The sequence below is a fragment of the Oncorhynchus tshawytscha genome, linkage group LG19 (assembly GCF_018296145.1).
Source record: "Oncorhynchus tshawytscha isolate Ot180627B linkage group LG19, Otsh_v2.0, whole genome shotgun sequence".
NCBI classification, from domain to species: domain Eukaryota; kingdom Metazoa; phylum Chordata; class Actinopteri; order Salmoniformes; family Salmonidae; genus Oncorhynchus; species Oncorhynchus tshawytscha.
The window spans coordinates 48,628,314-48,651,963 of NC_056447.1; the positions used below are offsets into that span (position 1 = coordinate 48,628,314).

Consider the following 23,650-nt stretch of genomic DNA (forward strand, 5'->3'; position numbering starts at 1 on the left):
TTGAATATGCCTTGGACAATATATTATTGAGTTATATATCAGAGGAAATATATACCATACATAATATGATATATGGCCTCGTATAACTGACAAATGTAATGTTTTCTACAGGTCAGAACTTTACTCTAGTGTTGATGCAGTATACATCATCACCAGTAGAGGTGAGTAAAGTAACAAAGTTTCACTAAGGACACACCTCAGATTTCACACACGCTTGACATCAGTGACAGGGCAGATGGGAGCAAACTTATTGTATGTGTTTACCCTTCTTTCAACAAGGCTCGTTGGTCTAGGGGTATGATTCTCGCTTTGGGTGCGAGAAGTCCCGGGTTCAAATCCCGGACGAGCCCTTCTTTTCTGAACACTACAGGCTCGTTGTACTGCCCAAGATAATCATTGTCTACTTGGGGAAGTGGAGATGACTATGCATATTCAGTAGAAACAGTGATATTCAGTCATGTGTAGGTTTCTATAACAAATAGCAGGCTCACAGGATACCAATGTCGTCTATGTTTGTATTATGAGAGCTAGCCGAACGACTGGTCGTATAACTGACAAGCCTAATTAGATAAATACAGGGTGTGGAAAGTGTTCCACAGGGATGCTGTCCCATGTTGACTCCAATGCAGTTGTGTCTATTCTCTGAGAGCTGGTCTCTCTAGGAACCTTCTGATGTCGAGTTGAGTGCTGTACCCATCCATCATGTTGCCATGGTTGGTCACAGTTGTGTCAAGTTGGTTGGATGTCCTTTGGGTAGCGGACCATTCTTGACACACACGGGAAACTGTTGAGAGTGAAAAAAACAGCAGCATTGCAGTTCTTGACACACTCAGACTGGTGCGCCTGACACCTACTATCATACCCCATTCAAAGGCACTTCAATATCTTGTCTTGTCCATTCACCTTCTGAATGGCACACATACAGAACACGTCTCAAGACTTAAAAATCCTCCTTTAACCTGTCTCCTCCCCTTCATCTACACTGATTGAACTGAATTTAACAGGTGACATCAATACGGGATGATAGACTTCAGCTGGATTCACCTGATCAGTCTACGTCATGGAAAGAGCAGGTGTTCATAATGTTTTGTGCACTCGGTGTACGTAAAACTCAACCAAAAGTGTCAGTTACCACTAGAGGGCAGTCTAATAGCCAAAACCTGCCACATCACAGATTCTGGAAGTTAACTCACAGGCTGATGAGGAGAAGGGGATGGGAAAAGTGTAACGATCGGGTGGGTTTCCCTAAGCAGGCTTGTTCGTTTAAGGGTATGCTTCTCGCTTAGGGTGTGAGTAGTCCTGGGTTTAAATCCCAGATGAGCCCACCTTTTGAGAAAATATGTGATAGATGTATTTAGGGTTGTCCTAAGTGAGTTAGTATATTGAAAGATCACAAGCAAAGTGGGTAGAAAAATCTTACCAATAGGAAAATGGTAGACTGTAAGTGGCAAATATAGATATCTGTAGGCCCTTTGGTAAAACAGAGATATAAAACAATATCCAGTCAGTATGGAATATAATGTACAGTGTCGTAATGTCAACGAGTGACTTTAAATTGTGTGACAGACGGTAATATAGATACATCAACTAGAATCTTCTCTAAGTTGCCCATGCTTCAAAATGGATCCTGCATTATCCTTACATACAGTATATAATACTGAACTGCACCTACCAGTGAAAGACCTGTGAGAGATCCATCAAACGCGTTACTCCCATAGGACACATATATCCTGTCCTGCCAAATGCTACCACCTTCAGCGCCATCTCCAGCAGGTAGTAAAGGATGAAGAAACAGTTGATTGTCTGAAAAAACAGATCAGTGGAGGCTGCGGGGGAGGACGGTTCATGATAATGGCTGGAACGGAGCAAATGGAATGGCATCAAACCATCTGCTTGATGTATTTGATACCATTCCACCGATTCCCTCCAGTCATTACCACAGGCTGGTCCTCCCCAATTAAGGTGCCACCAACCTCCTGTGACAGAGATACATATAAAGTCTGTGAATTGCACTGAGCTATTGACATAAACTGCAAGACCCATACCTGCTTTACATGAGTCATTCATGTCGGCAGTGCACTGCAGGTACAGTAACTAATGTCTACTTGTAACTACTACTTGTAGTACATTTTACGTTCAAATGGCCTTAAATGTTGAGCCTCTAAATAGTAGTTGTCTGGTTAAGAGATTCTACTCACAGTCAATCACCAGGAGATTCTAGAGGAACATTGATGACGCTTAGATGCATATACAGTAGACATAATACATGCATATACAGTAGACATAATACATGCATATACAGTAGACATAATACATGCATATACAGTAGACATAATACATGCATATACAGTAGACATAATACATGCATATACCGTACATGACCTTTGACCTTACACATTTTCTAAAAATAAAATGGGATACAATACAGTGCAGCCCCTTAAATTCTGAAGAAATACTCATTTTTAGACCAGAGACATCAAATGCAGAGAAGGTGAACAAAATGGGCCAGGGACTATATCTTCTGCCTTTCCAATTGACTCTAATGATGATCAATAACAGAGATAAATAGAGGACTTATATTATGTCCATTTTAAAGTAGTCAATTGTCTTCTTCTTCATTGGCTGATTGCTCCCAACTCATAGGAAAACCCACCCAGTTGACTACTTTAAAATGGTGGAAGCCCTCAATTGCAATGTCCTTTCCAAATTGCATTATGTCCATGATGAGTCCTCTGTTTCCATTTGATCAACATGTCTGTGTTTGGGCAGAGTCTAGAATAGCCACTAGGTGGTAGTCTCTGAACAGTTTTACTGAGCATGCAACATTAACTTGAGAGGAATTCCTCATGCACGTGGCATGCAGTGGAATTTAAACTCTTGGTTGTTAAACCTAAGAGAGGCTCGTTGGTCTAGGGGTATGATTCTCGCTTAGGGTGCAAGAGGTCCCGGGTTCAAATCCCGGACGAGCCCGCCAACTGCATAGATTTGATTTGATTTTGATTTGATTTGTTTTAAGTTGTCAAGCAACTTACAGTATGAACAGGCCAACATAGAGTGTACATTCACTAAAGCATCTCTATCAACAATATTACTGTGAATAAGTAGCCTGGAATCTTAACTGATAAGCTCGGTTTCTATATTGTTATGGTCAAACAAAGCATGTCAGTTAAGATTCCAGGCTAGTGTCGTAACTAAGAGCTGTTAGGATCAAGCAGAAACACAAATATCTAAGTTAATTCATTAAATATTGTGAACTTGTGACATAGTGAATTCACACAGATGCAGATAACATTGGGGCACATTCCCCACCACAGTGACATAATGATGACTGAAGATAAACTGAACCTTGTGCAGGAACTTAGATGAGTACTCAGGCAATGGAGGATGCTACAGAGGGAAACAATGACTTCAATTTGCTGTTCAAACTCCTTTCACAATAACTTTTCAGGTTTGCTTCTATCCAAATTGTTGCTTCTGTTGCAAATGCAAGCACAAAGGCAAATGACGAAAGTCTGCTTGGAGTTAGACTGACAGTCTGCCAACTGCATAGTTTTGAAGAAATGAACATTGTCGTAGAGATAAATAATAAATACCTGTTTGATCCTGTCCAGCTCATCAAACAGTCTCTGGAAGGTCTCCCTGGGGATGAAGCCACTGGATGACTGAGACGCTTTCTGAGGAAATTACACTTTTAGAATCTTTTGACGTACCAAAAGTGTTCACAATTCAGAGGTGTGGCCATGTACATATATAACTTAAATCAAATCAAAGTGTATTTGTCACTTGCGCCGAATAGAAGATGTGTAGACCTTACAGTGAAATGCTTACTTACAGACTCTAAACAATAGTGCAAACAAGGTATTATGTGAACAATAGGTAAGTAAAGAAACAAAAACAACATTAAAATAACAGTGAAAAATAACAGTAGCGAGGCTATAAAAGTAGTGAGGCTATAAAAGTAGTGAGGCTACATACAGGCACCGGTTAGTCGGGCTGATTGAGGTAGTATGTACATGTAGATATGGTTAAAGTGACTATGCATATATGATGAACATAGAGTAGCAGTAGCGTAAAAGAGGGGTTGGTGGGTGGTGGGTGGCGGGACACAATGCAGATAGCCCGGTAGCCAACGTGCTGGGGCACTTTTTGGTCAGGTCATTTGAGGTAGTATGTATATGAATGTATAGTTACAGTGACTATGCATACATGATAAATAGAGAGAAGCAGCAGCGTAAAATAGGGTTTGGGAGGAGAGCTGGTGTGTTGGAGTTTAGCTGTAAATACGTATTTCTATATGACTTTCTCCGAATCCAGATCATCTTCTGTGTAAATAATATCTCCATATTATGCTGTTTACCGAAATGGAACTACAAATCCCAGGGTGCTGTGTGGTAAATTTGCAATCCTCGGCTAATCTTATCATCGCTGGTTTTTGAGTTCCAGGATCAGAGCCGAGTGACTGTCACTCAGAGTCATATGTGCATATAGCTATCAGTACGGTAGAGCCCTGTACATGACATCCGCGAGGCGCTAAACATTCGGGTGGACAGGGAACACAACAAAAATTAACATGGATTTAAATGCCATAATAGAAAACATGGAAACGGGTGATCAAGATGCCGCATTGATGGCACTGCAGACGTACAATAAAAAGGTAAATTGTTGTCGTTATCGTTATCAAGTACCGTATGAAATATGTTTTCTTCTAAGTTGAATTCCTATGCAATTTGACAGTAATAAGGTTGAACATCTCTTTTGACGATAATGTAACGTCATGACACTTTGATGATCAATTGCAACAGAAACATGCGAACGGACTGTTCAACCTCGTAGACGTCCTGAGCTCTTATAATAAGTGTTATTTTGGGGAGCGACGCATAAACGCACACGCACTTACATAGGCTAGGTACTACAGTGAGACAGTCAACTAACTGTCAGTTGAGCACCAGCAGCCATAATACATCTGTTGTAGGCCTATTCATAAATATATCAACATGTCATTGTAGCATTTTGTGCACATCATGCTGTTGTCATGGATAGGACGTCTACAGTATCTTTCTCTATCTCTCGATATCATTACAGGCATTGATTTGTGGGATATCTGTACGATATCATAGCAGGAGAAAGCTAAAGGAAGCCTAGCAATAGGCAGACACACTTTGAGTATATATCAGCCTTCCTAACCCTACCACCCATAAGTATAATTTAATCGGATCTCTATGTTACCACCCTGCTGTCTGCTCAGTCGACTCTGTGGAGGCTATTGCCTGGGCAACCAACCTCATACCCTGTAACCCTCTTTAGTCAACAATCCCCACTGTGTGTGTGTGTGTGTGTGTGTGTGTGTGTGTGTGTGTGTGTGTGTGTGTGTGTGTGTGTGTGTGTGTGTGTGTGTGTGTGTGTGTGTGTGTGTGAATGTGTGTGTGTGTGTGTGAATGTGTGTGTGTGTGTGTGTGTGTGTGTGTGTGTGTGTGTGTGTGTGTGTGTGTGTGTGTGTGTGTGTGTGTGTGTGTGTGTGTGTGTGTGTGTGTGTGTGTGTGTGTGTGATATTACTGTATTATTCCCATCATAGTCCACTGTATTATTATTTATAGTAGGTATTCAGCCTACATATGTCTGTGGACGAACACATTAGTCCCAATTCTGACATCCTTATGTGATGATGTCTGACTGCAAATGAATCAGTAAAATGATAGGGCCATATCTCAGCAGTGGATGAGTATCCCGTTCCTGCACACACAAAGTGCCTTTCACAACATACACTTCTCTGCAGAGACGTATACCATGTGACCATTACTAACATGTGACTTTGAAACAGCCATAATTGAGTCAAATTGTATTGAAGGCAATGCAGAAACAATTCATCCCAATGAGTCAATACTTATTGAGTCATAGTTTAGAGTGATGCTTGTTTGATTTGTCTTTCCTTAGACAGAGTTACCTCACAGAGACTACACACCGAGCATCAGCAGTCAGCCCTACCTAGACTTCTGTGGGTTCGTATCTATTGGCATAACAGGATTAAGTCTTCTGAGAAACACAAATAGATTCCTGAAGCTTTGAGGCCCTTCAAATCCTGTCCATCTAAATGGTTCTCATCTGATCCTGTAGCTTTAGCCTGGCCCCCAGGCAGCTTCTGCTCTCTTTCCAACTCCAAATGGTATTGTCATGGCAACCATTGTTTGGTGTGCCAATGAGTGACAATGAGTTGGCAAGATAGCACAAACAGATCTGGTACCAGGCTTACTGTAGTGTAACAAAGGGTTGGTCTGGTAACAGGCTTACTGTAGTGTAACAAAGGGTTGGTCTAGTAACAGGCTTACTGTAACATAACAAAGGGTTGGTCTGGTAACAGGCTTACTGTAACATAACAAAGGGTTGGTCTAGTAACAGGCTTACTGTAACATAACAAAGGGTTGGTCTAGTAACAGGCTTACTGTAACATAACAAAGGGTTGGTCTAGTAACAGGCTTACTGTAACATAACAAAGGGTTGGTCTAGTAACAGGCTTACTGTAACATAACAAAGGGTTGGTCTAGTAACAGGCTTACTGTAACATAACAAAGGGTTGGTCTGGTAACAGGCTTACTGTAGTGTAACAAAGGGTTGGTCTGGTAACAGGCTTACTGTAACATAACAAAGGGTTGGTCTAGTAACAGGCTTACTGTAGTGTAACAAAGGGTTGGTCTGGTAACAGGCTTACTGTAACATAACAAAGGCTTGGTCTAGTAACAGGCTTACTGTAACATAACAAAGGGTTGGTCTAGTAACAGGCTTACTGTAACATAACAAAGGGTTGGTCTGGTAACAGGCTTACTGTAACATAACAAAGGGTTGGTCTGGTAACAGGCTTACTGTAACATAACAAAGGGTTGGTCTAGTAACAGGCTTACTGTAACATAACAAAGGGTTGGTCTAGTAACAGGCTTACTGTAGTGTAACAAAGGGTTGGTCTATTAACAGGCTTACTGTAACATAACAAAGGGTTGGTCTAGTAACAGGCTTACTGTAACATAACAAAGGGTTGGTCTAGTAACAGGCTTACTGTAACATAACAAAGGGTTGGTCTAGTAACAGGCTTACTGTAACATAACAAAGGGTTGGTCTAGTAACAGGCTTACTGTAACATAACAAAGGGTTGGTCTAGTAACAGGCTTACTGTAACATAACAAAGGGTTGGTCTAGTAACAGGCTTACTGTAACATAACAAAGGGTTGGTCTGGTAACAGGCTTACTGTAGTGTAACAAAGGGTTGGTCTGGTACCAGGCTTACTGTAACATAACAAAGGGTTGGTCTGGTAACAGGCTTACTGTAGTGTAACAAAGGGTTGGTCTTGTAACAGGCTTACTGTAACATTACAAAGGGTTGGTCTGTTAACAGGCGTACTGTAGCATTACAAAGGGTTGGTCTGGTAACAGGCTTACTGTAGCATTACAAAGGGTTGGTCTGGTAACAGGCTTACTGTAGCATTACAAAGGGTTGGTCTGATAACAGGCTTACTGTAACATTACAAAGGGTTGGTCTGATAACAGGCGTACTGTAGCATTACAAAGGGTTGGTCTGGTAACAGGCGTACTGTAGCATTACAAAGGGTTGGTCTAGTAACAGGCATACTATAGTGTAACAAAGGGTTGGTCTGGTAACAGGCTTACTGTAGCATAACAACGAGTTGGTGTAGTAACAGGCATACTGTAGTGTAACAAAGGGTTGGTCTAGTAACAGGCTTACTGTAGCATAACAACGAGTTGGTCTAGTAACAGGCATACTGTAGTGTAACAAAGGGTTGGTCTGGTAACAGGCTTACTGTAGTGTAACAAAGGGTTGGTCTGGTAACAGGCTTACTGTAGTGTAACAAAGGGTTGGTCTGGTACCAGGCTTACTGTAACATAACAAAGGGTTGGTCTGGTAACAGGCTTACTGTAGTGTAACAAAGGGTTGGTCTTGTAACAGGCTTACTGTAACATTACAAAGGGTTGGTCTGTTAACAGGCGTACTGTAGCATTACAAAGGGTTGGTCTGGTAACAGGCTTACTGTAGCATTACAAAGGGTTGGTCTGATAACAGGCTTACTGTAACATTACAAAGGGTTGGTCTGATAACAGGCGTACTGTAGCATTACAAAGGGTTGGTCTGGTAACAGGCTTACTGTAGCATTACAAAGGGTTGGTCTGATAACAGGCTTACTGTAACATTACAAAGGGTTGGTCTGGTAACAGGCATACTGTAGTGTAACAAAGGGTTGGTCTGGTAACAGGCTTACTGTAGCATAACAACGAGTTGGTGTAGTAACAGGCATACTGTAGTGTAACAAAGGGTTGGTCTAGTAAAAGGCTAACTGTAGCATAACAACGAGTTGGTCTAGTAACAGGCATACTGTAGTGTAACAAAGGGTTGGTCTGGTAACAGGCTTACTGTAGTGTAACAAAGGGTTGGTCTAGTAACAGGCTTACTGTAGCATAACAACGAGTTGGTCTGGTAACAGGCTTACTGTAGTGTAACAAAGGGTTGGTCTAGTAACAGGCTTACTGTAACATAACAAAGGGTTGGTCTGGTAACAGGCTTACTGTAACATAACAAAGGGTTGGTCTGGTAACAGGCTTACTGTAACATAACAAAGGGTTGGTCTAGTAACAGGCTTACTGTAACATAACAAAGGGTTGGTCTAGTAACAGGCTTACTGTAACATAACAAAGGGTTGGTCTAGTAACAGGCTTACTGTAACATAACAAAGGGTTGGTCTGGTAACAGGCTTACTGTAGTGTAACACAGGGTTGGTCTAGTAACAGGCTTAATGTAACATAACAAAGGGTTGGTCTGGTAACAGGCTTACTGTAACATAACAAAGGGTTGGTCTGGTAACAGGCTTATTGTAGTGTAACAAAGGGTTGGTCTAGTAACAGGCTTACTGTAACATAACAAAGGGCTGGTCTAGTAACAGGCTTACTGTAACATAACTAAGGGTTGGTCTAGGAACAGGCTTACTGTAACATAACAAAGGGTTGGTCTGGTAACAGGCTTACTGTAACATAACAAAGGGTTGGTCTAGTAACAGGATTACTGTAACATAACAAAGGGTTGGTCTAGTAACAGGCTTACTGTAACATAACAAAGGGTTGGTCTAGTAACAGGCTTACTGTAACATAACAAAAGGTTGGTCTGGTAACAGACTTACTGTAGCATAACAACGAGTTGGTCTAGTAACAGGCATACTGTAGTGTAACAAAGGGTTGGTCTGGTAACAGGCTTACTGTAGTGTAACAAAGGGTTGGTCTAGTAACAGGCTTACTGTAGCATAACAACGAGTTGGTCTGGTAACAGGCTTACTGTAGCATTACAAAGGGTTGGTCTGGTAACAGGCTTACTGTAGCATTACAAAGGGTTGGTCTGATAACAGGCTTACTGTAACATTACAAAGGGTTGGTCTGATAACAGGCGTACTGTAGCATTACAAAGGGTTGGTCTGGTAACAGGCGTACTGTAGCATTACAAAGGGTTGGTCTAGTAACAGGCTTACTGTAACTTAACAAAGGGTTGGTCTGGTAACAGGCATACTGTAGTGTAACAAAGGGTTGGTCTAGTAACAGGCTTACTGTAACATAACAAAGGTTTGGTCTGGTAACAGGCTTACTGTAACATAACAAAGGGTTGGTCTGGTAACAGGCTTACTGTAACATAACAAAGGGTTGGTCTAGTAACAGGCTTACTGTAACATAACAAAGGGTTGGTCTAGTAACAGGCTTACTGTAACATAACAAAAGGTTGGTCTGGTAACAGGCTTACTGTAGCATAACAACGAGTTGGTCTAGTAACAGGCATACTGTAGTGTAACAAAGGGTTGGTCTGGTAACAGGCTTACTGTAGTGTAACAAAGGGTTGGTCTAGTAACAGGCTTACTGTAGCATAACAACGAGTTGGTCTGGTAACAGGCTTACTGTAGTGTAACAAAGGGTTGGTCTAGTAACAGGCTTACTGTAACATAACAAAGGTTTGGTCTGGTAACAGGCTTACTGTAACATAACAAAGGGTTGGTCTGGTAACAGGCTTACTGTAACATAACAAAGGGTTGGTCTAGTAACAGGCTTACTGTAACATAACAAAGGCTTGGTCTAGTAACAGGCTTACTGTAACATAACAAAGGGTTGGTCTAGTAACAGGCTTACTGTAACATAACAAAGGGTTGGTCTGGTAACAGGCTTACTGTAGTGTAACAAAGGGTTGGTCTAGTAACAGGCTTAATGTAACATAACAAAGGGTTGGTCTGGTAACATGCTTACTGTAACATAACAAAGGGTTGGTCTGGTAACAGGCTTATTGTAGTGTAACAAATGGTTGGTCTAGTAACAGACTTACTGTAACATAACAAAGGGCTGGTCTAGTAACAGGCTTACTGTAACATAACTAAGGGTTGGTCTAGGAACAGGCTTACTGTAACATAACAAAGGGTTGGTCTGGTAACAGGCTTACTGTAACATAACAAAGGGTTGGTCTAGTAACAGGATTACTGTAACATAACAAAGGGTTGGTCTAGTAACAGGCTTACTGTAACATAACAAAGGGTTGGTCTAGTAACAGGCTTACTGTAACATAACAAAGTGTTGGTCTAGTAACAGGCTTACTGTAACATAACAAAGGGTTGGTCTAGTAACAGGCTTACTGTAACATAACAAAGGGTTGGTCTAGTAACAGGCTTACTGTAACATAACAAAGGGTTGGTCTGGTAACAGGCTTACTGTAGTGTAACAAAGGGTTGGTCTAGTAACAGGCTGACTGTAACATAACAAAGGGTTGGTCTAGTAACAGGCTTACTGTAACATAACAAAGGGTTGGTCTAGTAACAGGCTTACTGTAACATAACAAAGGGTTGGTCTAGTAACAGGCTTACTGTAACATAACAAAGGGTTGGTCTAGTAACAGGCTTACTGTAGGTAAACTGTAATAATCTTCCACCCTGAAGTGTCCCATATGCTCTCATTTTTTGGTAAAACACTGATGGATCTTCCTTTTCAGAGAGAGAGAGAGACAGAGACAGAGAGAGAAAGGGAGAGAGAGAGAGACAGAGAGACAGAGAGAGAAAGGGAGAGAGAGAGAGAGAGAGAGACAGAGAGAGAAAGGGAGAGAGAGAGAGACAGAGAGACAGAGAGAGAAAGGGAGAGAGAGAGTGAGAGAGAGAGACAGAGAGACAGAGAGAGAAAGAGAGAGAGAGAGAGAGAGAGAGAGAGAGAGAGAGAGAGAGAGAGAGAGAAAGAGAGAGAGAGAGAGAGAGGAGAGAGAGAGAGAGAGAGAGAGAGAGAGAGAGAGAGAGAGAGAGAGAGAGAGAGAGAGAGAGAGAGAGAGAGAGAGAGAGAGAGAGAGACAGAGAGAGACAGAGAGAGAGAGAGAGAAAGGGAGAGAGACAGAGAGAGAAAGGAGAAAGGGAGAGAGAAAGGGAGAGAGAGAGGGAGAGAGAGAGAGAGAGAGAGAGAGAGAGAGAGAGAGAAAGGAGAGAGAGAGAAAGGGAGAGAGAGAGAAGGCAAAAGCTCTCACCACTGGAACACGAGCACTCTACTTTACTGTACTGTATGCTAATTCATAGTGTATTGGGGTAGCTGTTTTGTTGTGAAATGTTTTACAATGTTTATTCTTTACTTTCTTGTAATCTTCCTAGATGACCCAGTGCTTCACATTTACCACAGATGAAGAGGAGCAGAGAGAGGTACGGAGTTTATTTTTTACTATGGATGTGTTGGAAACGGCACCCTATTCCCTATGTAGTGCACTTCTTTTGACCGGATCCCTATGGGGCCTAGTGAAAAGTAGTGTCTTTTGACCGGAGCCCTATGGGGCCTAGTCAAAAGTAGTGTCTTTTGACCGGAGCCCTATGGGGCCTAGTCAAAAGTAGTGTCTTTTGACCGGAGCCCTATGGGGCCTAGTCAAAAGTAGTGCACTATCTAGGGAATAGGCTACATCTGAAAAGGAACCCTATCTCCCTTGTACAGTTGTTGAGGCATTATCAGTTTTTTAACTATACTGTTTGCTTGTAATCTGGATTATGTAGAATCACAGTGAGATACAGCCCAAACACCAAAGTTGATATCAACCATTTTTTTTAAACCTTTATTTAACTAGGCAAGTCAGTTAAGAACAAATTCTTATTTTCAATGACCGCCTAGGAACAGTGGGTTAATTGCCTGTTCAGGGACAGAACAACAGATTTGTACCTTGTCAACTCAGGGATTTGAACTTGCAACCTTTTGGTTACTAGGCCACCGCTCTAACTACTAGGCTACCCTGCCACCCCAAACTGTATAGAGTATAGTATAACCCATGCTGGTCAGTCTTACCAAATCCCCTCCGCCCTAACTCTCTTTTTCATCTTTCATCTCTTTCTTCTTGCGTGCCTGTACACTAGGATGGGAAGTTACAAGAGGTGTGTAATGGTAGTGTTTCAGTATATTTCAACCCAGAGTTTATCTCTACAACTATTTCAATTCTTAATGATGTATTTAGACATTTGGCATAATGTAAGTAATTATTAATTGTTGTTACATTATATCAAGAAATACACTTTGGGTTCGTAGAAGTAGACATATAATTATTTTCATGAGAGACAACCTGCAGCAAGTGACCAAGACATTGTCTTTACATCTACAGGGGCATCAGACCCTCTTCCTGGATGTTTTCACAGCTAGTTGATGATGACTCACCCATGTTCTGCTGCACTTCTGCCACTATTGACAGCATGTTGTCTGATATCCATCACAATTATGTTTATCAGTCTTATCACTGACATATTGAAATGTACTTAGGCCCATCGCTCCTCGTGGTGTGTTGAAATATAGCCCATACTTATTTGAGAGTCCATATCATTTGATGATCCTTGGAGATGCTGTCCATAGCTGTATGTAACGTTATAGTCCCTCTCCACAAATGTTATTGCCAAATACTTACTTAGGGCTTACAACTGCTGGAATATAGGCCATCATCAACAGCAGTTGTCCATTATATCCAAGACTGGATGATTTGGTCAAGTGTTCTCAATGCTATGGTCAAGTGTTCTCAATGCTATGGTCAAGTGTTCTCAATGCTATGGTCAAGTGTTCTCAATGCTATGGTCAAGTGTTCTCAATGCTATGGTCAAGTGTTCTCAATGCTATGGTCAAGTGTTCTCAATGCCATGGTCAAGTGTTCTCAATGCTATGGTCAAGTTTTCTCAATGCTATGGTCAAGTGTTCTCAATGCTATGGTCAAGTGTTCTCAATGCTATGGTCAAGTGTTCTCAATGCTATGGTCAAGTGTTCTCAATGCTATGGTCAAGTTCTCTCAATGCCATGGTCAAGTGTTCTCAATGCTATGGTCAAGTGTTCTCAATGCTATGGTCAAGTTAAATGTGGGATGCGGTTAGTCCACTGTTGACACAGCACCCTATCTGAAAGAAGGCATTATGAGAGAACTTAGCAGATACTGGTTGTATCCCAAATGGCCCCCTATTCCCTATGTAGTGCACTACTTTTGATCAGGGTCCATTGGGCTCCAGTCTAAAGCAGTGCACTATATAGGAAATAGGGGGCCATTTGGGACAAAACCACTATTCCGTGGTGAATTTATTTCGGTTTGGAGCTACTTGGAGAAGTCCTGACCGACAGGAAGTGTGCATTCATGTACTGTGTTTTGGAGAAATAGGGATCTGTGACTTGTAACTGTGACTTTTATCTGTGACTTGTATCTGTGACTTGCTTCAATCTAATTGGTTACAACCAGTTACAAGCTATTATGTCATTCTTATCTGATGTCCTACATTTGCTGTGTCTTATCCCTCAAAGCTATGTATTTCGGGTAGCCACATGCTATCTCTGGAGACCTCACAAGCTATTTAGGCAATTAATTGATGAGGGCATTGTCGATTCTCATTATCATAATTTCCTCAAGTATAGAGCAGAGCACAGGCAAGCTGAGTGAGCAGCAACCATCAATCATTCTCAGCATTCAACAACTGACTCGTCCTCACTCTGTCTCCCAAAGGGAGACATTATGCTGTGAGACCTACATCTGCTGGGTTTTAATGGTACCCTATTCCCTACATAGTCCACTACTTTCGGCAAGAGCCCTGGTCAAAAGTAGTGCACACCAGAGGGAATGGGGTACTATTTGGGAGGTATTCTAAATGGCCCAGACTCCTGACTTAGGCAGCTATAATTCTGTTTCTGAAGCTTTTAACTTACTGCCTCAGGACATTCAGGGCCCACTGGGTGCACTGTGTTATATCGGGACAGGAAAACATCTGACGTGCACAGACTCATGATCCTGAACTTTACTTGGTTATGGATGGGTTATGCTGTGTCTTTCTGACGATAACATAGCAATGCTGGACTGTAGTCTACCTTCATAATGACAAAACAAATGCTGGACTGTAGTCTACCTTCATAATGACAAAGCGATGCTGGACTTTAGTCTACCTTCATAATCTACCTTTATAATGACATAGCGATGCTTGACTGTAGTCTACCTCCATAATGACAAAGCAATGCTGGACTGTAGTCTACCTTCATAATGACAAAGCGATACTGGACTGTAGTCTACCTTCATAATGACAAAGCGATGCTGGACTGTAGTCTACCTTCATAATGACAAAGCGATGCTGGACTTTAGTCTACCTTCATAATCTACCTTTATAATGACATAGCGATGCTTGACTGTAGTCTACCTTCATAATGACAAAGCAATGCTGGACTGTAGTCTACCTTCATAATGACAAAGCAATGCTGGACTGTAGTCTACCTTCATAATCTACCTTCATAATGACAAAGCAATGCTGGACTGTAAGTCTACCTTCATAATGACAAAGCGATGCTGGACTGTAGTCTACCTTCATAATGACAAAACAATGCTGGACTGTAGTCTACCTTCATAATGTCAAAGCGATGCTGGACTGTAGTCTACCTTCATAATGACAAAGCGATGCTGGACTGTAGTCTACCTTCATAATGACAAAGCAATGCTGGACTGTAGTCTACCTTCATAATCTACCTTTATAATGACAAAGCAATGCTGGACTGTAGTCTACCTTCATAATGACAAAACAATGCTGGACTGTAGTCTACCTTCATAATGACAAAACAATGCTGGACTGTAGTCTACCTTCATAATGACAAAGCAATGCTGGACTGTAGTCTACCTTCATAATGACAAAGCAAAGGCTGGACTGTAGTCTATTTTCAACTCTTAATTTGATTTAGATTGATTCAAATTCACAATGATGGCATTCAAATATACTGGCTATTGATTACTTGGCATTTGTACTTTATTTATGTATATTGGAAGCATCTGAGACCCCAGTGAATAATATGTCCAAGCTTGTCCCAGTGTGGCAGCTTTTGTGCAGACAGCTGCCAGTCACTATCACGGCCCACAGACATGCAGAGATTTGATTTAGACTGTTTCCCGTCATCATATCAGTCAAACGAGACAGTTCTTTGTCAGAGGCGTCGTGTGTGTATTATTAAAAGGCTTTTTATAGGGTGTTACTGCGATATCTCTAGAAAGGAAAAGAGAGTCTCTGATGATTAAATTATTGTTGTTACTCACAGATCACAGGGTAGCTTGGTGGCTTTGATTCTGACTTGGTCTATTTTTACACAGTTTTAAGCCCAAACAGAGGACTTTCTGGAACTTAAAACCTATACCTTATGCAGAACTAGTGGAAGAACCTCCTAAACACCTATTCCCCATTGATGTTGAATCTCATGAAAATAAGCAATTTCCCATCCCATCCTCTCCTCTGGAGATGGGGAAAGGCCTGTTTGGGACTGTACTGACATGCATGTACTTTAGTTACACAGACAAGCACCTCGTTGGTATAGAAACGTTTGGCAGTGTCGTCATACTTGCATACTGAGTAGTTAGGTCTAGTGATGCTGTCTCTTTGGCCCACCTGTGTCCTCAGAGGTTAGGAGAGCTAGTGCTGGGCTTCCTGGAGCGAGACCTCCAACCGTCCTGCCAGCTTGCCTGTCTGGAGACCATCCGCATCCTGTCACGTGACAAGAACAACGTGGCACCCTTCATCACGCACACCGCCATGCAGACCCTCAGCCGGCACGCTGGCATCGCAATCTCCCACGGCAACGTGGACTGCGAGGGCAGCGTGGTCCTCGTCCCTTTCGCTGAGAACCCGGACCTGGAGATTATCGTAGAGGCGCTGAAGAGCATCTGCAACATCTGCTTGCACAACAAGGTGGATTAAAAAACAGGGTGATGTGATGATATAGGCTTAACCACACTGGGGAATACCGGACGGTGCTGGGCAAAAATAATATTTAGATAAAGAAATAAGAGGTCCGAATATAGAGAATGCTGTATGTAACTACTCCCCAGAGCTTTTTATTCCTGCACCATAATGATATAGTCTGTGTTCCAAATGGCATCATGTTCCCTTTAAAGTGCACTTTGACCAGAGTCTAAAGGGCTTTGGTCAAAAGTAGTGCACTATATAGGGAATAGGGGGTTATTTGGGACATAACTTATATGGGGCCAGATTCAAAAGTAGTGCACTGTAATATGAATAGAGTGTGATTTAGGATGCATTCCTAATAATATATCTCTTTCTTTAACCAAGGTGGCTGTGCAGGTGGGCCAGGACTTGCAGCTGATTGTTGGCATCGCGGAGCGTCTCAAGCAGTGTGGAGAGGACCAGTGGAACCACTACGTAAGGTTCTTCGACCTGCGCCTCATGTTCCTTCTCACAGCCCAGCGTGTGGCGATGCGAACCCAGCTGTTGAGGGAGTTGCGGGGGGTCAGTCTGCTGTCCAACCACCTGGATGCTACATTGGGGCTGTGTTGGCCTGATACCTTCGAGGTGGGGCGGGCCGGGGTGGAGGTCGATCCGGACTCTGAGGAACCGTCCGAACTGCCCCCACTCAGCCGGGAGAAGATCGAGAGAGCCATGGAGATCCTCAAGATCCTCTTCAATATCACCTACGATGCCAACCGCCGGGAGGTGGACGAGGTGAGCACTAAAGAGTGGATCCGCCATCAGGGTTTGGGTCAATTTCATCAATGCAAGAGGTAAACTGAATTGAAATGGAATTAGCTCTAACCCTGTCCACCATAGCATATTACTGTATACTGTAAACTTTGCATAGTGTTGTTTACATACATCAATATAATGATAATCACAGTTCCTCTGCTGAACCTATAGGAGGAGGCAGCGGCGTTCAGACACCTGGGAGCCATCCTTAGACACTGTCTGATGAGCAGCGCTGACGCACAGGACGACACAGAGGAGTTTCACAGGTAACAGGTCTTATTATATTAGTAAAGGCTTCTGAACCTAAATCAGGGGTGTCAAACTCACTTCCTGGAGGGCTGTCCCATGTCTCTGCTGGTTTTGTTATTTCCTTTCAATTTGTGTTCAATTAAGGCCTAGACAGCCAGGTGATGACCAGGTTGACCTTAATTATTCAATCAAGTAAGGGAGCAGCGAATACCTGATGACACTTTGCCCTCCAGGAATTGCGTTCGACCTCAGCTAAACTGTGTCCTGTGAAAACCCTTTGTGTTTCTCCTGGGCTGCATTCCTGTGATAACCCTTTGTGTTTCTCCTGGGCTGCAGTCATTCACTGAACCTACTGGGGAACCTCCCTCTGTCCTGTTTGGATGTGCTGCTGATGCCCAAGGTTCAGCAGGGCTCAATAGAATACATGGGGGTCAACATGGACGCCGTCGACATGCTCCTGGAGTACATGGAGAAGAGGCTAGACAGGGTGAGCTGGGTTTTAACCCTCAACAGCAGGTTGAGATGCCATTAGAAATGCTCAGTGGAGATTTCAATCTTGTTCTGATGGCAGAACTAATGGATGAAAGCTCAACGGTCAGTGGGCGTAGTTTACGGTGCCCTAAAATGGAATGAAGGAAAACTCTAACCGGCATTACATAGACAACGTGTTTTCATAAAGGTGGCATAAACAGTTGCATACACACATTGTTTGGATGTGCATTAGTGTGTATCAGTTTATTGCCATCTCTTGTAGAGTCTTTGCTCCTGGAGCTGCTCTGTGTGCCATCCAGGTATTAAAGGTGATGTAATAATGTCCCTGCAGAGGGTGTCTGGCTGTGTGGATGGGATATGATTACCTCTCCAAATGGGATGTTGTTCTTGAAGGAGGTTGTCACGAGGGTGTTCCGGAAGGCACACCAGTGTCTTTGGGGATATGGGTAAAAAACCAGGACACAGCTGGAAGGCCTCAGTAATGAAACAGTCTAGTCTCATCCATAAGAGACATGGCAATAATTCATCTCGGCACGCAGAACCAAATCTTGTGAGAGACTTTGATAATATCTGTCAAGTAACACCCACCATATCGGTCGGTGTGGGTCTAGCTGCTAGCTGAAGAGGTTGTTGTATTATCTGTCTAATAACAGTTATGTGTGTGGGTTTCCAGGGCAAGAAACTGAAGGAGACCATGCTCCCCTCTCTTAACCTGCTGACTGAGAGCGCCCGCATCCACAGGGAGACCAGGAAGTTCCTCAGGATGAAGGTAGGTGATTGGACGTTTCATCTCATCATTCATCCAATTGCATGTCAATTACTGAATGTCCCATTGAGTTGGTTCTTCATTTGTGTGTGTGTGTGTGTATGTGTAGGTACTCCCTCCTCTGCGGGACGTGAAGAATCTACCAGAAGTGGGGAACGCCCTTCGCAACAAGCTTGTTCGCCTGATGACCAACATTGACACTGATGTCAAGAACTGTGCAGCAGAGTTCCTATTTGTCCTGTGCAAAGAAAGTGGTGAGTGGTGGTGTTTTCCTCTGCTTTCTAATTTTCTACAATTCATAAAGCCCTGAAGTGTGTACCCTCTATTGCTGTGTTGTTCACTGTTGTCCATCATAGAAGAAACCTTGATTTCTGGCTTTCTCAATAGCCGAGTGATGAACCAGATTTGGAAGTATGGTAACTACCATCATAAGGAAACTATAGGATTTGTAATATAATTATTCTCCCCCGTCAACACCCCCTTCCACCCTATTTCCATCCTGTGCAGTGTCCAGGTTCATTAAGTACACAGGCTATGGCAATGCAGCGGGTCTCCTGGCCGCCCGAGGGCTTCTGCGAGGGGGTGGCAACCCAGGTGTCTACTCTGAGGATGAGGACAGTGACACAGAAGAGTACCGTGAGGCCAAATCTCAGTGAGTTGAATTTAACTTTATTAATAATGGACAAAACTCAGTGAGTTGAATTTAACTGTATTAATAATGGACAAAACTCAGTGAGTTGAATTGGAGTTTATTAATAATGGAGCCCTGCTCTGTTCCTTGGGGGAAACAGACACAGTTTCGCGCTTGAAATTAATGCATACCTGCCCTATTTAGAAGAGTTAAAAATCATTGACATTTAGTTTCGGCCACCTTGGCCTTATTCAGAATGAGTAGCATTGTGTTCTCTGTCCTGGCCAGAATTAACCCTGTGACAGGCAGAGTGGAGGATGAGCAGCCCAACCCCATGGAGGGAATGACAGAGGAACAGAAGGAGCTGGAGGCCATGAAGCTGGTCAACATGTTTGATAAGCTCTCCAGGTAAAGATGCATTTTCAAAGTAGCCTAATCGCTGATCTGAAATGGTTGGATAGGTGAAACCCAGGACTCCGCTAGATATCCTACAGCAACCCAGTCGTGTGAGATCAGGGATTACTCTAAAGAACAACGTAAGGAAGGATGCATTTATTGGAACAGGGCCACAGACACAGATAGCTCACTACAGCAGTGCCACAGGCTCCCAGCAGGTGTCCTCATCACTTCCCTTCCCACTGTGGTTCATGCATCATTAATGAGCTGAGGAAGGAGCTGTTACCAACAGCTAACAGAGTGTATATATATAGATATTTATTTTAGATATATATGGGGGATTGGAAATAATGCAGATAATTACATTGATGGAAGCTACAATCTATCTGCAATATTAAAGTTGATCTACCCCCTAAAAGAACAGCTAACATGTACGATTGTGCAACATAGTGTCATAGAACTGGTTAGCAGACTATAATCTGGAAATGGACTGTAGACATGTGGAAATGGACTGTAGACATGTGGAAATGGACTGTAGATATGTGGAAATGGACTGTAGACATGTGGAAATGGACTGTAGACATGTGGACATGGACTGTAGACATGTGGAAATGGACTGTAGACATGTGGACATGGACTGTAGACATGTGGAAATGGACTGTAGACATGTGGAAATGGACTGTAGATATGTGGAAATGGACTGTAGACATGTGGAAATGGACTGTAGATATGTGGAAATGGACTGTAGACATGTGGAAATGGACTGTAGATATGTGGACATGGACTGTAGACATGTGGAAATGGACTGTAGACATGTGGACATGGACTGTAGACATGTGGAAATGGACTGTAGACATGTGGAAATGGACTGTAGATATGTGGAAATGGACTGTAGACATGTGGAAATGGACTGTAGACATGTGGACATGGACTGTAGACATGTGGAAATGGACTGTAGACATGTGGACATGGACTGTAGACATGTGGAAATGGACTGTAGACATGTGGAAAATGACTTTGGAAATGTGGAAATGGACTGTAGACATGTGGAAATGGACTGTAGACATGTGGAAATTGACTGTAGACATGTGGAAATGGACTGTAGACATGTGGAAATGGACTGTAAACATGTGGAAATGGACTGTTGACATGTGGAAATGGACTGTAGACATGTGGAAATGGACTGTAGACATGTGGAAATGGACTGTAGACATGTGGAAATGGACTGTTGACATGTGGAAATGGACTGTAGACATGTGGAAATGGACTGTAGACATGTGGAAATGGACTGTTGACATGTGGAAATGGACTGTAGACATGTGAAAATGACTTTGGAAATGGACTGTAGACATGTGGAAATGGACTGTAGACATGTGGAAATGGACTGTAGACATGTGGAAATGGACTGTAGACATGTGGAAATGGACTGTTGACATGTGGAAATGGACTGTAGACATGTGGAAATGGACTGTAGACATGTGGAAATGGACTGTAGATATGTGGAAATGGACTGTAGACATGTGGAAATGGACTGTAGACATGTGGACATGGACTGTAGACATGTGGAAATGGACTGTAGACATGTGGACATGGACTGTAGACATGTGGAAATAGACTGTAGACATGTGGAAAATGACTTTGGAAATGTGGAAATGGACTGTAGACATGTGGAAATGGACTGTAGACATGTGGAAATTGACTGTAGACATGTGGACATGGACTGTAGACATGTGGAAATGGACTGTAGACATGTGGAAATGGACTGTAGACATGTGGAAATGGACTGTAGACATGTGCAAATGGACTGTTGACATGTGGAAATGGACTGTAGACATGTGGAAATGGACTGTAGACATGTGGAAAATTACTTTGGAAATGTGGAAATAGACTGTCTACCTGTTGCTTAATCCACTACCTCCTTTCCTAACAATAGTGATGTTCAATACAAGGTAAACATGTAATATTATCAATAATACACAGTAATGATCACAGCACTGCAGCCATATGTATTGGAATAATGAATCATCATACATGTCTTTTCAGTTGAGACTTTTCTATCTTTCAGGTCCAATATTATCCAGCCAATGATGCTGGGGATTGATGGTTCGATGACACAGATGAATTCTGGCGACCTGCGACGAATGAGAGACCAGATACCACAGGGACAACAACTACACCTACAAACACAACTACGTCTAGAACCACAACAACAAGAACATAAAAAAGAACAACAAGATCAACAACAACAGCAAGGCTCAGGCAGCGAGGACGAGGGGGAGGTAGAATGAATATAATGGACTGTCACCTGTTGTGTAACCTCTGTCACAGGCTCTGAAGCTTATCGGTGCAGGCGGAATCATCATCTGATGTAAGACAATGACTGTGTACTAAAATAGCTACAGTGTTTGAGTAGCATGTGAAATGTTAACTATCTTTCTTAAGTATATAGTAATGTTCTGGGTTGTGATTAACTTCCATCAGTGTGTTTAGGTATGTTTTCTGCCTTTTGTAGGTGAAATACTTTACATATCGGACTCCTTTCACATTAAATGTTGTTTCAAGACTTTAATCTTCTTTACGTTCTCAAAAGACAGAATGACACTGTGTGATGAGTTTCCTTTTATTTGTCCCTGGTTTTGTTTGCGTTGTTCTTATACTGAGCAAATTTTATTGAAGTTATTTATAGAATTAAATTATGAATCCATTAATACAGTTTCAGTAGTTGCATTGTTCTAAACTAGTGATCAGAGAGCCTCAAAATGAAGTATAATATCTGATTATATTATGAGGTGTTTTTCATGTTATGTGATACCTGACGTTTTGGGGGATGGGTGATCTTGATATGGTGTGCCACTATGCTATCTCAGTTATGTGCACATTTCAGTTCAGAATGGGAATGAGTAAAAAATCCGTTGATTTTAGGTGGTTTCATGGCAATTTAAAGGTTTGATGAAAATAATCCACTTATATATTCACCCTAATTTATATTGTATACCAACTCTAATGTGAGGTTCAGTAAAAATGTTTCAAAAACATTCTCTTGAATTGGCATCTTTTATAAATAAATATTCTTGGCATTTTATTTGACTTTTACAGTAATTATCAGGTATCTACCGAGAAAGTCCATGGAAGAATGGTAATTAAACAGTAATAAAGATGAATTATTAATTAATATCTTATATTACAAAAAATATTTGTTGCAGTAAACAGTGTGCTATATTAGATTTAACCACCACCTATAATTATTAATTGACCACTAATACAATAGAGAGGGAAATGGGGATTTCCATGGCTACACGAAGAGAACGGGTAAGGCACTTGGTTCAAGGCCTGGGTGGTGTTCATTAGGGCACACCCAACAGGAAACACTGTAAAAAATGTTAGCCATGGAACTTACAACTGAAGGATTCTTATTGGACAACTCCAGGTAGTCCCTCCCAGTTTCAGTCCATTTTCTTCCTTTTGGTGCCTAATGAACACGACCCAGGTCTTATCAAGCGTTTGCTTTACTGGCCACTAACGCATAACAGACACCAGCGTCCCGTCAGAATTAGAGGTGTCATTTTAGGTGAACACAGCTATACTGCAGAGATGAGATGAGCTTCTTCTGTCTTCTGACATTATGTAAATAGAGGAAGAGGAGAATCAGACTACTATGTCAGGGCTGCCCAACCTTCTTCCTGGAGTTCTACGTCGTGTAGGTTTTCAGTCCCAACTCTAATTTCTCTTATTAGCTGTTCACCAAGACCTTAACTAGCTGAATCATGTCGGTTAGGTTAGGGTTGATCTCCAGGAAGAGTGGTGGGGGCAGCCCTGTCATATGGATACATAGCCTGTCTCGTTGACAGTAAAAGCTGCCCTCTGGTGGCTGATGCAATGTACTGGAAAGTGTTTTCTGGGTGGAATCAAAGTTCTTTTCAGTGGCTTCAGGAATATCAAAACCTTTCATTAAAAAAAGTTAGGCAATGTTGTTTACATATTTTCAAAATCTAAACGTATACAACACATGTCACAAAAACAATTTTTATAATCAAATCAACTCTATACTGAACAAAAATATAAACGCAACATGCAACAATTTCTACAGTTTTACTGAGTTACAGTTCATCTAAGGAA

The 23,650-nt window shown here is 42.1% G+C and overlaps 1 protein-coding gene and 2 non-coding genes across 6 annotated transcripts; all 3 read left to right on the plus strand.

Moving 5' to 3' along the window:
- On the plus strand, positions 1–23,650 carry ric8a (RIC8 guanine nucleotide exchange factor A). 4 transcript variants are annotated; one of them, XM_042301784.1, is made up of 12 exons: positions 1–161; positions 11,646–11,693; positions 12,390–12,407; positions 15,921–16,208; positions 16,590–16,979; positions 17,172–17,266; positions 17,586–17,736; positions 18,415–18,510; positions 18,617–18,761; positions 19,015–19,159; positions 19,427–19,546; positions 21,600–23,650. In XM_042301784.1, exons 1-12 carry the CDS (start codon positions 99–101, stop codon positions 21,820–21,822), a joined length of 1,782 nt encoding a protein of 593 aa, XP_042157718.1. In that variant the 5' UTR covers positions 1–98; the 3' UTR covers positions 21,823–23,650. The 4 variants fall into 4 exon arrangements, with proteins under 4 accessions (XP_042157718.1, XP_042157719.1, XP_024235884.1 ...); XM_024380116.2 differs by lacking the exon at positions 1–161 and adding an exon at positions 4,417–4,654; XM_042301785.1 differs by lacking the exon at positions 12,390–12,407 and having other exon boundaries at positions 3–161.
- trnap-ugg lies at positions 279–350 on the plus strand. The gene has a single exon. It is a non-coding gene; the product is annotated as a tRNA-Pro (tRNA).
- On the plus strand, positions 2,899–2,970 carry trnap-agg. The gene has a single exon. It is a non-coding gene; the product is annotated as a tRNA-Pro (tRNA).

What these genes read in the sequence shown, in the direction of transcription:
- ric8a (XM_024380116.2), top strand. Translation starts at nt 4,571, where the DNA reads ATGGATTTAAATGCCATAATAGAAAACATGGAAACGGGTGATCAAGAT. An exon ending in TGCAGACGTACAATAAAAAG is followed by an intron (nt 4,655 to 11,645) that starts GTAAATTGTTGT and finishes TAATCTTCCTAG; the next exon opens with ATGACCCAGTGCTTCACATT. An exon ending in TGGAGAAGAGGCTAGACAGG is followed by an intron (nt 17,737 to 18,414) that starts GTGAGCTGGGTT and finishes GTGGGTTTCCAG; the next exon opens with GGCAAGAAACTGAAGGAGAC.